This window comes from Saccostrea cucullata, unplaced genomic scaffold, assembly GCF_032062105.1.
Source record: "Saccostrea cucullata isolate Sc308-1 unplaced genomic scaffold, CSIRO_AGI_Scuc_v1 ctg10100, whole genome shotgun sequence".
In the NCBI taxonomy this organism is placed as follows: Eukaryota; Metazoa; Mollusca; class Bivalvia; order Ostreida; family Ostreidae; genus Saccostrea; species Saccostrea cuccullata.
This window is the reverse complement of record NW_026924361.1, coordinates 6306-24109: the sequence shown is the minus strand read 5'-3', so window position 1 is coordinate 24109 and position 17804 is coordinate 6306. Positions and strand designations below refer to the sequence as shown.

Here is a 17804-nt window from a genome sequence, read left to right as displayed (position 1 = left end):
TTTAGCTATGCATGATAGAAATATATAGAGGCCAGCCCTTCAAGTCCTTAATGGGGCGGTTTTTGCAAAAATTGAATTGTTGTATATTGTTTAAAATACGATTCTAAAGATCTCTTATTCAATACTCCTTATCAAAATATTTCTCCTTTTGGAGATAAAAAGAAGCAAAAATTTCAGCATCTTGGCTCCTTATGGCCCTTTTTAACGTAACGTATGATCATACTTTTTCAATGTTTTGTTGTAGATTGTTAAGAAAAACATTTTTGCTTTTAGAAATATATAACAGAATCTTGATAGTTAAAGAGTTATGAATTGAAACGTTATTGTCCCTCTAGGCCCCTTATTTGAGGGGTCAGACCCATTTTCTTCTTATTAAATGAAAAAACTTGTTATTCTGAACAACTTTTATTACATATCTGTTAACCAAATTTACAGGTATAAAGATATCAAAGAAAACGTGTCAAATTTTGCGAGATACTTGTGAGTCTATTTTTCGAGCCCAGGCGAGCTTCAAATATGACACAAGTGTGCATTGGAAAACATTGGTCACGTTTTGTACTTACTATAAATATTGTTTTTAAAAATATTTATTATAACTATGATTTAAGCTATGTGTTTCCGTGATGCAAAACAAAAATTAGTAGATATTGTACTTAATTTGAACATTAATTCTTTTCTATTTCTACTTTGTGAAACAACCAAAACCAATTCCAAAAGACTTGTAAGGATACATTGGATTATAAATGTAGTTTGACATAGAACTGCAACGAACCTACGACGTGACAATCCAAGTATCCCTACACATTTCATTGCTCCTTATGTAACTTTCGTTCAAGCAAACGCTCGGCTGCCTCTGTAAACCCCTATTGCGAAATGTCGGAATTGACAGAGACCGCCGCCATTATGGTCCCGCTTCAGACTTTTGAATGTTAATATCTCGAGTTCGAATTCAGCAATTTACAAACAAATTATATATTCAGCCTAATAATAAATGTTTCTATCAACCATACTAATATCATTTGAAAATATTGAAAAACAAAAAAGTTTTAAAAATTCGACTTTTTTCTTTGCATGCCGTTACGACAGGAAGTAGAGACGACGTACAAAAGATCGCGTCTTGGATAGTACTTATCACGATCTATAATCCCTGAAAGTTTCACAGTGATATCTTTTACCGTTCTTTAGATTATCCGCGAACAAAATGTCATTTTAAAATCAGAAAACTGTCCGTAACTTGGCACCAGAAAGGAATTTCCAAAAAATCTCTCGGATAAAATAACTTCAGATAACAACACATTGTTCCTGCAAATTTCATGAAAATCCATCCAGTAGTCTTTGAGAAATCGCGTACACAAAATTAGATGGTCAGAAAAATAACAATAAAAACGAGCTCAGACAAGCTTCAACGCTTTATGCGCTGGAAAGATATAAACTCAAAAAAGCAATTCAACAATCCTTCCTCTACCTTCACTGAAAATCTCAAGTCAATATCTTCATTCGTTTTTTAGTGATTGCCCGGACAAGCTGACCCTCTTAAAATCAGAAAATCGTCCATATCTCTCGACCGGAAGTGACGACGTACATATAAAAAATTTCCAATAAGGTTCAGACCAATATCTATAAGATCTGAAAGTTTCGTGAAAATCGGCTGAGCCGTTTCCGAGAATTCGCTTGCACAAAAATCGGTAAGAAAAAAAAAAATAATAATAATAATAATAATAGGGAAAAAGAAACCGAACGAAAACAATAAGGTCTTCCGTTGGAAACGTAAGACCTTAATAACTAGATACGATCTCGTTGCGAGCAACGAGAGGTCTTCCGTCCGTTTTAGGAAAAGAAACCCACATAAAATCGAGCTGAAAAGAGATTCAAAATTTTGGTCACAAGGAGGATTGAAACGATGTCGCCAACGTGAATGCGCTTTTTTTTTTTACTTTTATATCCCCAACGCGCTAACCATTAAGCTATTGGGAGTACTGCTCTAAATATACTTGTGTATACCACGGTACTTTTGCAACAGTTCACCTGTCTAAGAATTATAAAAAGCATTCATAATTTCGCGCCAAACGCCACGAGTAAATATTCGCGCCTTTTCTTTGGACTGATCTATTAGATAGGTATGATAGCATCAATTAAATTTTAAAAATAAAACATTCTTAGCGCCTTTATTTCATTTTGACGTTAAGAAAGTATATGTAACACATTATACACATTACATATCGTATCTAGCCGAGTTAACTAAAGCAGTGAAACGGAAATTAAGTTTTAAGATTGTCACTCAATTGCAACGTACTACTGTAACGTGTCGGACCTGAGTGGTCAGTAGGTCCGTGCTCGGATTACCGAGTTTTACTGGGGATATGATTGAATGCAATATATACAGATAATAATATGACACCTGCCTGGTGTCTTTAAATCAAATGACCTAAGTGCTTTGTATAATTATATATCTTCAGTTAATACCGGCACCTGCCTGGTGCCATATGATAATTGCCTCACTATACTCGTAAAACTGACTATATAAGTCAACATCTATCTGCCTGGTGCCTCTTGATTTAGCCTTTAACATCTGCCTGGTGTATAACTGCTTACCAAGTTGCCTATATAACTCTAGCCAAGTGGCTACAATATACTTACACAGTATGATTTAACTTTGTAAGAGCTTCTCTGTCCTAATGACAAACCTATAGCTAATGTCACACAGCTACATTTTAACTAGTCACTGACTACGGCAACTTTGCACAATCCTATTTGATCGATAAACCAATTGGTTTCTGTACCAAAGTGAAGACACAAGCCAGTTGGCTGTACTGCCCCCGTGTACCTCAACTTAATCAATGATCATAAGTTATCAGATATCATATTGATAAAATAAAACAGACTGTCTTTCTTTTGGCAACACCATTATTATTTTCTAACAGAACATCATTTATCAATAATACTTGTTTAATTCTTTAGTCAATTGACCAATTAATTACAATATTTACATTGATTATCTATTATAATATAAACAAGTAAGGGGAGGTAACTCCTCCAACCATTTAATACTACGTGAGAGTCGAAGTAGTTTTTTACATTTCATGTATCCTTATGTCAGAATGGTTTAATCAAACGCTCAGCTGCCTCCATAAACCCCTACTCGCGAAATGGCGAAGTTGACAGAGACAGCCGCCATTGTGGACCCGCTTCAGATTTTTGAATGCAAATATCTAGACTTTAGATTTATCAACATTCAAAAAAATTAAATAGTAAGCATTATAAGGAGGGCTTCTATTACCATACCAAATAAAAATGAAAAATACTGAAAAACAAAAAAGTTAGAAAATACGATTTTTTTTTAATTTGCATCTCGTAACGACCGGAAGTACTGACGACACACGAAAAGGCGATTCTGCAATCCACAAAGTCATGATCTATCATCTCCAATAAGTCTCCAGTTCATATCCTTAGCCATTTTCGATAAAAGTGCGCGACAAAATCGCATTTTAAAATCAGGAAATTGTCCATAACTTGGCACCGGAAGCGAATTTTCCATATTACTCTTCGGATGTAACAACTTCATATAATGACGCATATTTTGTGAAAGTTTCATGAAAAACCACTGAATAGTTTTCGAGAAATCGCCTGCACAAAATTTTGTCAAAAAAAAGAATAATAAGAATAACTAGATGAAACTCGTTGCGAGCAACGAGAGGTCTTCCGTCCGATTCCGGAAAGAAAACGTAAAATCGTGCTGAAAATGTAAAAAAAAGATTTGCACACAAGGGAATTGAACCCAAGTCGCCAGCACAAAATTTCAACGCACTAAATATTACACTATAGGGACATCTACACTAAATCTACTTGTACATATTTACGAAGCAGTGCCTCTCTCTTAAAATTATGAAAGGCAGGTCACTATTCAAAATTTAGCGCCAAACGCCACGAGTTACCGGGTAATCTTCGCGCTTTTTCTTTTTTGGAATGTTCTATTAAATAGGTGTGATAGCTTCAATGAAATTTAAAAAAAAGAACGTTCTCATAGCCTAAGATTCCAGATTTAGAAAGTATATTTAACACATTTTAAAAAGTCCATATTGTTATATATGCTTGTAACACTAAAGCGGTGAAACGGTTATGATTTTTTTTTCAATTTCCTGTTTATCCCCAAACTGAACTATCCCGATTAGTTAATTGAAAAAGGTTGAAACGTTTCGCCGGAAAACATGGCTCGCCCTTTGATGGTCAAGGAATCAGAAATCATTTATACTCAATAACTTGAATCAGATATTTGAAACAAGAATGCAAAAATAAACTCCATGAAGCGATCTTTAAAAAAATCGTTTTCTTATTTTTGTCTTATTTATATACTGAAAGGAAAAAGAAACACATAATAGCATAATAGCGAAATATATTTAACTTTATGGCCGAAAATTATGAAAATTGGTCAAATGTGTATTTTGATTACTGTGCACTAAAATTGCTGGTCAAAATTACTCAACCATGAAATGTATGAAGTCACGTAGGGGAAATGATAAAAAGCCAAAAACACGTGCATGTTGATGATGACAATTTTATGATCACATTTTGTGGTGCTAATCCACTATCCTTACACATTGTAGTTATAGACATCGTTTTCCGCATTTGCAATCAGTATATTTTTCGTGCAATCATGGTATGGCTGACGGAAGTAACGCTGGTTCCCGTAATTGAATTGCGTAAGTGAATAAAAAAGAAACAAGATGTTGCTGTACAGTTTGTTTTAAACTTTTCAACAAAAAAAGGTTTTTCAGTTGTCAGAGAGTAAATTAAAAGGTTTCCATCCAACCATGGCGCTGACGTTGACGCGTAACAACGTCACATCAAGACAGGGCTTTTCGTCATGTCACCTCGGTTGTTGTCAAGGTATTATCACTGAAACCGATATTTATACAGCAAACTATCATACCAATATTTTCAACCTAAAATTGACAGAAATTCTCTGCTCTAATTTAGTCCGCGAGCTTGGCAACTTTTACGTCAATTTTACTCTCACGCGCGCACGTACGCGTCGTGTGCGTAATGTTTTTAGCATGTTCACACTGGGAAAATATAGTCAGTGTTTGTCGAGACTTTCTCATAAACATTCACGTGTACCAAACCAGCTGGATTCTGTAAATTCTATCCTAAAATGAAAATTCGTGGCACTCATTGGCGGGGGAATTTGTTGGCTTTGGAATAATACAGCTTCTATCAACCATTAAGACTATTGTCGGAAGAGTTGAATAATAGATAAATGCTCTGGTGAACTCAATGCACAGGAAAATCAAGGCTGTTACCAATGTGCAAGGGAGATGATGAGAATTTTTATTTTAATTTTGGGGGGTATCGACATATCAATTTCAATAATACTTTCCCCAAAAATCGGAATTAATCAAAAAGTCAAAGTCACACAAGATTTTGAAATCTTGTAGATTAAAGATGAATTAAAATGTTTGATAACAATACTGGAAAACATTTTCGAAATAATAGTTTTAATTTAATTTAAAAGTAAAATATGCGTTTCTTTTTCCTTTCAGTATAGTTTAATATGACACAAGTGTGTATAGGAAAAACAGTGGTGAAGATTTATACTGACAATATAAATTGATATTCTTTTTTTAGAAAGTATTACTTATATGTTTTTCCGTGATGCACAAAAGATATAAGGTATCGAATTTCATTTGCACATTGTGCGAAATTGTCTTTTGTTTTTCTACTTTGAAAACTAGCCAAAACCAATTATAGAAGATGTTAGTTTGACACAGAACTGCAACGAAACTACGACGTGACAATCCAAGTATTCCTTTACATTTCATTTATTCTTATGTTACTTTCGTTCAAGCAAACGCTCGACTGCCTCCGTAAACCACTATTGCGAAATGTCGGCGGTGACAGAGACAGCCGCCATTTTGGACCCGCTTCAGATTTTTGAATGCTAATATCTAGAGTTAAGATTTATCACCATTCAAACAAATTAAATAGTAAGCATTATACGGAGGGCTTCTACTACCATACCAAATATAAATGAAAAATACTGAAAAACAAAAAAGTTAGAAAATACGATTTTTTTAAGTTTGCAATTCGTAACGACCGGAAGTACTGACGACGCACGAAAAGGCAATTCTGCAAACCACAAATTCATGATCTGTCATCTCCAATAAGTCTCCAGTTCATATCCTTAGCCATTTTTGATAAAAAGGGGCGACAAAATCGCATTTTAAAATCAGGAAATTGTCCATAACTTGGCACCAGAAGCGAATTTTCCAAATTTTTCTTCGGATGTAACAACTTCATATAATGACACATATTTTGTGAAAGTTTCATGAAAAACCGCTGAATAGTTTTCGATAAATCGCCTGCACAAAATTTTGTCAAAAAAAAGAATAATAAGAATAATAATAAGAAACAGTAGAATCACTATAAGGTCTTCCGTGAAGACGGAAGACCTTAACTAGAAAAGAAACTCGTTGCGAGCAACGAGAGGTCTTCCGTCCGATTCTAAAATCAAACTGACCCCCCCCCCCCCCCCCTTTTGCAAAATCCAGCTGAAAAAGTGATAAAACTTTTTATGGAAACAAAGGAGATTGAGCCCGGGTCGCCAGCATGGAAATATAAAGCGCTTACTGTTATGCTATTGGGACCACATCTCTAAATCTACTTGTATATTACTTCTGAAACAATTCATCTGTCTTAGAATAATGAAAGGCGGTCACTATTCATAATTTTGTGTTAAACGCCACGAGTTAATCTTCGCGCCAAACTTGCTCAAGATGATCACATCGGAACTTGTTACTTGAGTTTTAACAGTAATTTTTAGGATAGATAATCTATTAGTGATGAACAGATGATACTGTTTTCTTTCCTTTATTCGATATGTATTCAACTTTTTATTCCATGCAAAACCATATACAGGCATGCCAATGTTATATATTTCTGCACTATTGTCGCCATTTGTCTACTACTGAAGTCGGCCATGACACATTATTTCGTGCCAAACGTCACAAGTAGTTTACGCTATTCCTTTGAAATGTTTGATCTATTTAATGAATCTGATAGCTTCAATGAAAATTAAAAATGTATGTTCTATAACCGGAATTTCGAGCGTAAGAAAGTATATTTATCACATTATACAAATATAATATCGTATACGGCCAAGTAACACTAAAGCTGTGAATTGGGTGAGATTTTCCATGAATTTTGTATCCTGTTTACCCCCAAAGTGGAGATGAGTTACACGTTCATGAAAAGACTGGAATGTTTCACTGAAAAAAAAATTCACTCGCCCTCCGACGGTCAAGGAATCTGATACTCTTCATGTTCAATAACTTGCATTTATTACAAGAATATTTATATTACCTTTAATAAACAATCTTTTTAAAAAAATGTTTTTCTTATTTTTGTCTTTTCTATTCATTTAATATGTCATAAGCCTGCGAGATAAAATAAACAGAAGTCAAGTAATACTTCAGAAACATAGTGAATATTAAGTCAGGCAAGTTTCTTGAAAAGCTATTACTTATAACCATGGTTTAGGATAAGTTTTCCCTGGTGCAAAACAAAAGACTGTATTCATCGTATTTCCACTTATAGTCATGTTGTATTCTACTATGAGATGCAGACAAAAGCAATTTCAATAGAAGTTTGAGGAAACCTCATATAAAAACTATACTCAATGCAACGTAATTGCGATGTAACAATCTAAAGAATCCTTTACATTTCATAAATCTTTTTAGTAGAAGTTTCGTTCATCTAAACGCTCAGCTGACCTTCTAGAACCCGACTTGCTTAATGGCGGAGTTTACAGAGACCGCCGCCATCTTGGACACGCTTCAGATTTTTAAATGCAAATATCTAGTGTGTGGATTGATCAATTCTTAAATAAATTATATATTTGGCCTTTCCAGTAGGATCTTAATTACTATTAATTATATCAAAGAAAAATATTGAAAAACAAAAAAAGTTGAAAAAGTGCACATTTTGAATTCGCTTCCTGTAGCGACCGGAAGTACTGACGACGAAAACGAAGGCAAAATTGCACATCTATAACTCATGGTCTATCATCTCTAACAAGTCTCCAGTTAATATCTTGAGCCGTTTTCGAGAACATTCGAAGACAAAATTGCATTTTAAAATCAGGAAATTGCCCATAACTTGGCACTGGTAGCGAATTTTCCAACAAACGGAATTTTATATAAAATTCATATAATGACCTATAATTCCTGAAATTTTCATTGAAATCCACCGAATAGTTTACGAGAAATCGCCTGCACAAAATTTTGTCTAAAAAAAAAGAATAATAATAAGAAACAATAGAATAACTATAAGGTCTTCCGTGAAGACGGAAGACCTTAATAATAATAAGAAACAATAGAATCACTATAAGGTCTTCCGTGAAGACGGAAGACCTTAATAATAATAATAATAGAAAACAGAAGGAAAACAATAAGGTCTTCCGAAGGAAGTCGGAAGACCTTAATAATAAGAAACAGAGTAAAAACAATATGTTCCCCAACTTCGTTTGGGGAACATAATTAACGACAAGCAAAACTATATTAATCATTGGCTTTTTACAGCCAAGATATATATTTAATAATTTGTTTTGTTTATAATATTTTTCTTTTTTCCTTCTCAAAGGTATTTCTGAAAAACTAACATATAAACGAATTTACTAGATACAGGAAATTACGGGCAGTAACTTCACTCTCTTTAATCAATGTGGCAACGTAATTACAAATAGAAATGCACAAGGAAACAAACTTATGATCACTCTCTACTCCAACGACGACAGATTTACAGATAAAGGTTTTCAATTAACCTTAACAGGTAAATAATTTTGTCATTTATGTCAAACTCTAAATATTAAATAAGTATTTGACTAATTAAGATATTTTAAAGAAATTATTGTAAATTTAGTTTTTGTTATTTTTAAGCATCAAAATCATCACCAGACTTTCAAAATAAATTTGATAAATGACCTGATGCCCAATTTCAAATATAACTTAAACGTTTAAAATATAGATGTATGTTTTATTAAAATGAAATTAGAAAATTAAAATTAGAAAGCAAAATAGAGTGACAGAATTGACATTCTGATATTCTTTTATAGGTAGGCTTTTCATTTCATAAGAATTACATTGTACTGGAAAAAAAAAATTAATATATAATATATCTGGAAGCCAAGACACTATTTATACGAATTATTATTTTTCAAAAATTAGAAATTCACAGAACAAGGAATAAATGAGTTTAATCATACCTCATTATACCGGTAATGATTCCATACGATAACCGTTTGCGGTGGATTCGTGATCGGGAGGTCGTGAGTTCGAATCTCGACTACGACTGACGTTTTAAAAAAAATGGGTAGCAACTTTTTCTTTGCCATGTGCGCGGCACTTTGAAGTAAAAGTGGCGGGTCCTTCTGATAAGACCTTTAAAACCGAGGACAGACGTTAGCACGATGAAGTTCCCTCACTGAGTGGCCCTGAGTGCCGAGTAAATGTCAAAATTTGAATCCCTTCAGCAAAAAATGGTTACTTCTGTTTATGAGTAAAAAATTCTTGAATGGGACGTAAAACAACATACTATCAATCAATCAATCCATACAATGCGTTATTTGATTGGTTAAAGAAGGTCATGTGGCAAGGAAATACATGTCCCTGTCATGACATTCGTTATTTAGCTAGCACAATCCTAGCATGGTTAAAATTACGATAGACTGCCATCCTTTGAATGGGTGATTTTAATTTCAGACAAATTTGCCTTTATTCTGTATTTTATCACTTTATGACGTCTTTACATACAGTTCTGAGCCGTTTTGTCTAGCCCTTTCCTTTTATTTATTTAGTATATATCGACCAAACATGCCCTTTTATTTTATTACAGTATCGAAGATTTCAAGAAGATCAACATTAATAACAACGTTGGCAACAACATTTTTACCCACGTTAAAGATATCCACGACACCGAAGGAAAAAAAGACGACAACAGCAATATCAACAAAAAAATCATTATCTGAAAAATTCTCATCTACAATTCAAACAACAATTCTAAAAATACTGTCAACGAAAATACCTTCATCAAGAGAAGTAACTACAAGAAAAACAATGAAAACAAATTTCCGAAATTCGACAGCTACCCAACTAACAACATCAAAAGAGATAATGAGTAAAGTTTTGAGTTCTTCACCAGGAGAACTGATAAAATCATCTTCTCCAGATTCTACAGCTTTTCAACACGCAACAAAAGAGATTACGACGGAAGTTTTGAGTTCTGTACCAGTAACATTAGACAGATCAATGTCACCACTGCCTTCAACAAGAGGGATTATGGGAGCATCTACTGGTAAGAAAGAAACAGAATGTGCATAAAAGAAAACAAAAAATCTACTTTCATGATCTTAATATATCTTTTTATAATAAATTATCTAAACTGACAATAAATGCCGAAATATAGAGATGGAGAATAAAATGGTCATGAACATTTTATGGTATACGTCTATGAAGTATGTTAATTACAATGCAACATATTTTTAGAAACGATCTTTAAAGCCGCTTGGTCCGATTCTAATCGCTAAAAATATATATTCGATTTTCTTCTTGAAAAATAATTGTCCATAAATTGTTTCAACTTTTGTCAAATTATATCCCCAAAGTCCTTTTCTCTTAAAAGATATCAAAATTCAAAAGTTAAAAAAATAATTTTTGTTAGGTCACACAAAAAATAATCCTATGTTGATCATTGTTGATATTGCGTGAAATCACCTTCGAAAAAATAAATTTATCGCTTACATGTTTATCTCATGAAGAACGAACCCGAGCATTTTTTTCACAACAAAGTACACATATATAACCTGTACACGGACAATATTTTAGCTCCTTTTAAAAAATCATTTAAAGTATCTGATCTTCCTTTATTCTTTAAATATGCATATTAATATGAAAATTTCTATGGATTATATTCATAATTTCTTAATTTTGAAAAGATGTATTATGACTAAGGCTTCTTATAATAGAGAAAAAAATACTCGGGTTTGAATTATCTTCATTATAAGATATATCCGATAAACAAAATTGAGATCACAACAGATCGTAACTTCCGTCAGGAACTACTGTTTGTCAATAAGGTTTTTGATCTGCGTTTTCCATGTAAGGATTGTTGTAATAAACTATTAAATCAATCTTATAATTTCTTTCAATACATTATCTATGTAATGAAGCACTTTTGTTGTGTAAGATAATATGTGCCTGTTTCGGGTTAAGCGGCTTTAACGTTTATTTTATAAAAAAAAAATGAATCATTTAAAGTTATATATTTATGAAAGGTTTTAAAAATTAATTTGTATTATTGCATGTTTGAATAAGATCTAAACATTTTAATTGTCTTTTTATGAACAGTTATATGAACTCCTTAATTCAGATCGATTAATTCGTAGTCAAAAGTGTTCTAGCAATGAAATAACAAATGGATTGTAATATGGCACTCAAAATATTACACAATGATACATTTACTAACAAGGTCTTAACAACTACCTTAGAAATTGCATGAAAACTTTAAATGGGGCCGTAAAGAGTCATGTAACATAAATAACTTGTCGGTAGCTTCTTTTAGTTTACAAATCGATTTGATTTGCACATATTTTATTATGTAACAGTTACATAAATTTGTTTACAAATTGATGATCCTTAACGTTTATATTCAGTAACAATTCTCTATATGAACACGAGGTTTCACAGTCTGAAGTATCTCTTATCAAGAGTTCAATTGGATATGTAGAATCAACATATATAAATCTAAATGTTACATAATGAGTCAAATGATTTAACACTGAGTTCCGAGTTCCTCGAGTTTCCCATTTCCTCAGACCTCAAGTACAATAAGTGGATAAGTGCTTACTTAAACTTTGATTAACTTGATGTAACCCTGTTCTTTCCTTCGAAGCAGGAGTTTTGAAACATTTTATATCATTTCTGTATACATGTACCCGTTATTATACAAGGGTGATAAATAGTTCTCTTGGCTTTGCTTTCAGACTCACAACATACGACAAATTCAGAAATAACTCTCTTTAGAAAAAAAAAATAACCTTCTTTAAACGAGATTGTTGAAAGCTATTTAAGCTTGTCAGAAGCTTCTCCTGTTACAACATGATTATAGTTAACGTTTATATTCAGTAACAAATTTCTATATGTAGAAGAGGTGTCAGATTCTGTAGTGTCTTTTACTAAGAGTTCAATTTGAAATGTAGATTCGACATGTATTAATCTAAATTTTATATTGTGAGTCAAGTGATTTGACTTAGAGTTCTGAGTTCCTCGAAGCAATCATTTCCTCAGAACTCAAGTACAATAAGTGGATAAGTGTCTACTTAACCTTTGATTAATTTGATGGAACCTTGTTCTTTCCTTCAAAGCAGAGTTTTGAAAGATTTCATATTATTTCTGTATACATGTACCCGGTATTATACAAGGGCAATCAATAGATCTCTTGGCTTTGCTTTCAGACTCACAACATACGATAAATTCAGAAATACCAAATTCATCAAGCACAATTCTGAATGCTATAACCTCAACAGAAACCACAACGTTTGCTCTCAGTCGAGAAATGGGTTTGAAAGTTAAAATTATTAACTCTCTTTAGAAAGATAAAAAAAAAAACCTTCTTTAAACGAGATTGTTGAAAGCTTTTTAAGCTTGTCAGAAGCTTCTCCTGGTATTTAACTTGATTATAGTTATCGTTTATATTCAGTAACAAATTTTTATATGTAAAAGAGGTGTCAGATTCTGTAGTGTCTTTTATCAAGAGTTCAATTTGAAATGTAGATTCGACAACTATTAATCTAAATTTTGTATTGTGAGTCAAGTGATTTGACTTAGAGTTCTGAGTTCCTCGAAGCAATCATTTCCTCAGAACTCAAGTACAATAAGTGGATAAGTGTCTACTTGACCTTTGATTTATTTGATGGAACCTTGTTCTTTCCTTCAAAGCAGGAGTTTTGAAAGATTTTGTAGTATTTCTGTATACATATACCCGGTATTATTACATTTTCAAAAGTGAAATACTGTAATTTATTCATTGAATAAAAATGATATCCTTTCACAGTGTGACAAATATCAGAAACGTGGTAAAACTCTCAATTTTCCTTCCAATAACGAAGATTGTTGTAAAAATATTTCTCGGACTGTTATAATAATATATGTGGAGAGAGTGTAAATAAACCATTCTGACAGAGAATAAAACTGCCAAAATCCCCCAAACTATGTCTGAAATCGATGTTTACAACATTTTCAATCTCGCATCACTTAGCTATGACGTATCAACCGCTCAAATATGACGTCATGTAGCTTGTGACTGTATTACAAGAAGACAAATACGTAAAGGGAAAATTAAAGAAAATGTAATAAACAGAAAATTTAATGTTTTGTAGTTGAATATGGAATTTATTGCACTCGTGAAACACGATTTTTTTAAATATATTTTCACGAGTGCGATTAGTCTGTCCCACTCGTGAATTCAATAAATTCCATTATCAACGACAAAACATTGAATATCCTCTATTTATACAAGAGCAATCAATATTTATCTCGGCTTTGATTTCAGACACACAACATTCAATAAATTCAGAAATACCGAACTCACCAAGTACAACAATAAATGCTGTAACGTCAACGGAAATCACAACGTTTGTTCTCAGTCGAGAAATGGGTTTGAAAATTAAAATTCTTAACTGTTTATAGAAAAAAAACCTACTCTAACACCATTCCTGCTGCTTTATGTTTCATTCATAAAACAGTTTTTTATGTCATATTAATCAAACAAGATTTCTAGTAATATAACCCTTATGATATAAAGGAAAAGACTAATTATTTATTTAATTGTTATTAGCCTTTTGAAATAATTCAAATACATGAGTTTGTTTACAATTGTTGTAAAATGACTAAATAAGATAAAATGAATCTATGTAGGAAGCTTTATATTTCTTGCATTGTTAAAACAGTGATTCTGATGGTGGGAATCGGAGTGGTGGAAGTGTCGATAATTATTGTGGGAATTCTAGCAGTCAAGCGATTTAGACAGAATAAGTAAGAAACACAATAAAATCAATCATATTTCCTTCGTATTGTAGCAACTGTTCTTGTCAATATAAGATTGAAAGAAAAATATAGGATTCAACAATAAAATACTGAAGAATGTTTCTATTTGTACAAGGTATTCTATTATGTTCTTCAGAAACAACATGACAAGACACAGTAAAGAAAAAGTCGGTCGACCTGTCTCTAGAAAGACAGTCTGTAGTATTGATAACGTATATGCCACAATTCCAGAGGAAGAATTCGATGAGAACCCATATAAAGATCTCTCTGAGGGAGTGTATGATACAACCTCAAAACGAAGATCTCATGTCAATGGTGGCTGGAACGAATATTCCAGAGGAAGTTTTTTTACTCGTTTGTTTCGAAGTTCAAAAATAAGCGGAAGCAGACCAGTAGAGGAAGCACACCCAATGTTTTCAACATTCAGAGATACGAAAAAGGGAACAGCGTAATTAGTCTCAAATTGGACAACTGTATGTTTGATCAAAGTAAAAATTTAGAGATTATAAACGCAAGACTTTAAATTACTATCATAAATTTGTACATGTATTTTTTTAAAAAACAAGTTAGGGTTTCAAGAAATATATTGCCTTTTGTTTTTCAAATATGTGAATATATAATATATAAGAAATTATTATGCTTCCTGTTAGTTTGTCTCTATATAACCCATACCCAACTATTTTCTCATGGTGTTCTAAGGAATTATGCTTAAAATAATACGCAATATGGGTGAAAGTGCAAAGTGCATTTTGTCATGATTTTCGTCTGTTGTGCAAGATGCGATATTTGATTTAAATTTCTCATCATATTACTCAAAGACAGTCAGCATAGTAATAATGATAGTATTATTATTTGGGTGTACTATGCCGAAATAGTATTCAGGGTTTGACACATAGTGCACTCGCTTCCAGCTCGTGCACCATGTGTCAAACCCTGAATACTATTTCGGCATAGTACATCCAAATAATAACACTTTTATATAATTAATATTGAATATATTAGAAATTAAAACACTGCCTTTTTGAACTGTTGAAATTCTTTCGTGCAGAAGAATATACAAATTGTATTTCTCAGATGACATATTAAGTGCTTAATGTGACGTTCTGAACATGTGCATATTCCCATATTTTCTTTAACCTTTCAGGGGACACCATTTTTAGTGCATCTTCTATTAGATAATATAACATGCATCACCAAATCCATTTTTGGAATTTTGTGATTTTTCAAAGGATTATACAACACTGTATATCGTAAAAAGGGTAGTGAGAAAGAACTTTGGGCAAATGCATTTTTTAAGGGACATAAATGCAGAAATGAGTCATATTAATCTTTTCTGTTGAAAACTTTTTTAAAATAATACAGGTATGTACAAAATAAATGACGTCATATTTTCAGTACGTCATATTTATTTCATAATTTATAACATTTACATACTCAACTCATTTCAAGGCACAGATAATTCAAATTCTTTTAATTGTTTTATTTTTCATAAAAATTGATTAAAACCAACTTTTTGATGATATAATTTTTAAAATATAAATGAAAGGAATCAATTTTTAATAGTTACTTTTTTACTATGACTTTTGATTGTAACATGTATTTTTAAAGTTTATGTTAACCAGACTCAATTGCCGATGAATCATTTGCAGATCTCTACAAATTGTAAGCTAATAAGTGAAATATATTTGAAATATAAATGAATGTGTGATTAACATATCTGAATATAGATTCATTCTTTTAACCTTGTATTTTATCCCTGTAAATGTAACAATTACCTACATATCCTGAATCATGCACATAAATGTACATAAATAATAAATTATTGTCAGCCTTATTGCTAGATTATACTATCATTTAGAAGGGTGTTTTGAAGCGAGGAAATATTTAAATATAATCGGAACATTAATTTATATAATAATTATACCCGCACTTTCTAAAGAAAGTTCGGGTATATTGTTGTTACTCATGTCCGTCCGTCCGTCCGTCCGTCCGTCCGTCTGTCACACTTTTCTTCCCTGAACTCCTCCTACATTTTTCACAGTAGCTTAATCATCCTTTGGGAGATGGTTGGGGGTGTCATGTAGATGTGCAGTAAGGTTTCGGAATTTTGATTTTGCCCCGGGGGATCAAATGGGGGTCGAAAAATGACGTTTTTTATGCAAAAAGCCCCATCTTCCCTGAACTCCTTCTACATTTTACTCAGCAGCCTAATCATCTTTTGAGAGATGGTTGGTGGTGTCATGTAGATGTGTAGTAAGGTTTCGGAATTTTGATTTTGCCCTAGGGGATCAAATGGGGGTCGAAAAATGACGTTTTTTATGCAAAAAGCCCCATCTTCCCTGAACTCCTTCTACATTTTACTCAGCAGCCTAATCATCTTTTGAGAGATGGTTGGTGGTGTCATGTAGATGTGCAGTAAGGTTTCGGAATTTTGATTCTGCCCCGGGGGATCAAATGGGGGTCGAAAAACGACGTTTTTTATACAAAAAGCCCCTTCTTCCCTGAACTCCTTCTACATTTTACTCAGCAGCCTAATCATCTTTTGAGAGATGGTTGGTGGTGTCATGTAGATGTGCAGTAAGGTTTCGGAATTTTGATTTTGCCCCAGGGGATCAAATGGGGGTCGAAAAATGACGTTTTTTATACAAAAAGCCCCTTCTTCCCTGAACTCCTTCTACATTTTACTCAGCAGCCTAATCATCTTTTGAGAGATGATTGGTGGTGTCATGTAGATGTGCAGTAAGGTTTTGGAATTTCGATTTTTCCCCAGGGGATCAAATGAGGGTCGAAAAATGACGTTTTTTATGCTAAAAGCCCCATCGTCCCTGAACTCCTTCTAAATTTTTCTCAGCAGCCTAATCATCTATTGGGAGATGGTTGGTGATGTCATGTAGATGTGCAGTAAGGTTTTGGAATTTTGATTTTGCCCCTGGGGGTCAAATGGGGGTAGAAAAATGACGTTTTCTTTTGTAAAATGCAACGTCTTCCCTGAACTCCTCTTACATTTGAATAAGTAGCCTAATCATCTTTTAAGAGATGTTTGGTGGTGTCATGTAGATGTGCAGTAAGGTTTCGGAATTTTGATTTTGCCCCGGGGGGTCAAATGAGGGTAAAAAATTGATGTTTTTTATGCAAAAAGCCCCGTCTTCCCTAAACTCCTCTTACATTTTACTCAGTAGCCTAATCATCTTTTAAGAGATGGTTGGTGGTGTCATGTAGATGTGCAGTAAGGTTTCGGAATTTTCATTTTGCCTGGAGAGTGGGGGGGTAGGGTGGGGGGGATCAAATCGGAGTAGATTTTTTTTTTTTTTTTTTTACATATATTTGACATGTTTAATCACCCTGCTTTCAAGAACTTCCCTAATATCTTATGCTGCAATAGCTTTAAACCATGATCATTTAGAAAATGATTGGTTTGTTTTGTGTATGTGTAAAATGGTTTCAAAATTTGAATTTTCATATGGATGGCAAAAAGGGGCTGGAAAAATATGGCCCCTCCCTAACCCTGGGGGTCATGATTTGTACAAACTTGAATCTACACCTCTTGAGAATATTTCCAAATTAGTCATGCTCTTGGTGTTCTTGAAAAGAAGAATTTTAAAGACGTGTTTCCTTTTATTCCTAAAAAAACTTTGATCCCTAATTGTGGCCTGACCCTAGCCTGAGGTGATGATTTGAAAAACTAGAAATATGTCTATAGGACATGAATGT

General features: G+C 33.0%; 1 protein-coding gene across 2 annotated transcripts; it reads left to right on the top strand.

Moving 5' to 3' along the window:
* The first annotated feature begins 13395 nt into the window (after positions 1-13395).
* LOC134266279 (uncharacterized) lies at positions 13396-14582 on the top strand. 2 transcript variants are annotated; one of them, XM_062748494.1, is made up of 3 exons: positions 13396-13704; positions 13997-14081; positions 14230-14582. In XM_062748494.1, exons 1-3 carry the CDS (start codon positions 13701-13703, stop codon positions 14543-14545), a joined length of 405 nt encoding a protein of 134 aa, XP_062604478.1. In that variant the 5' UTR covers positions 13396-13700; the 3' UTR covers positions 14546-14582. The 2 variants fall into 2 exon arrangements, with proteins under 2 accessions (XP_062604478.1, XP_062604477.1); XM_062748493.1 differs by lacking the exon at positions 13396-13704 and having other exon boundaries at positions 13889-14081.
* The last annotated feature ends 3222 nt before the right edge of the window (positions 14583-17804 follow it).

Excerpts from the sequence above, each read along its gene's own strand:
- LOC134266279 (XM_062748493.1), top strand. The coding sequence starts at position 13,951 with ATGAATCTATGTAGGAAGCTTTATATTTCTTGCATTGTTAAAACAGTG. Across the intron at positions 14,082-14,229 it reads AAGCGATTTAGACAGAATAA|AAACAACATGACAAGACACA; the intron begins GTAAGAAACACA and ends TATGTTCTTCAG.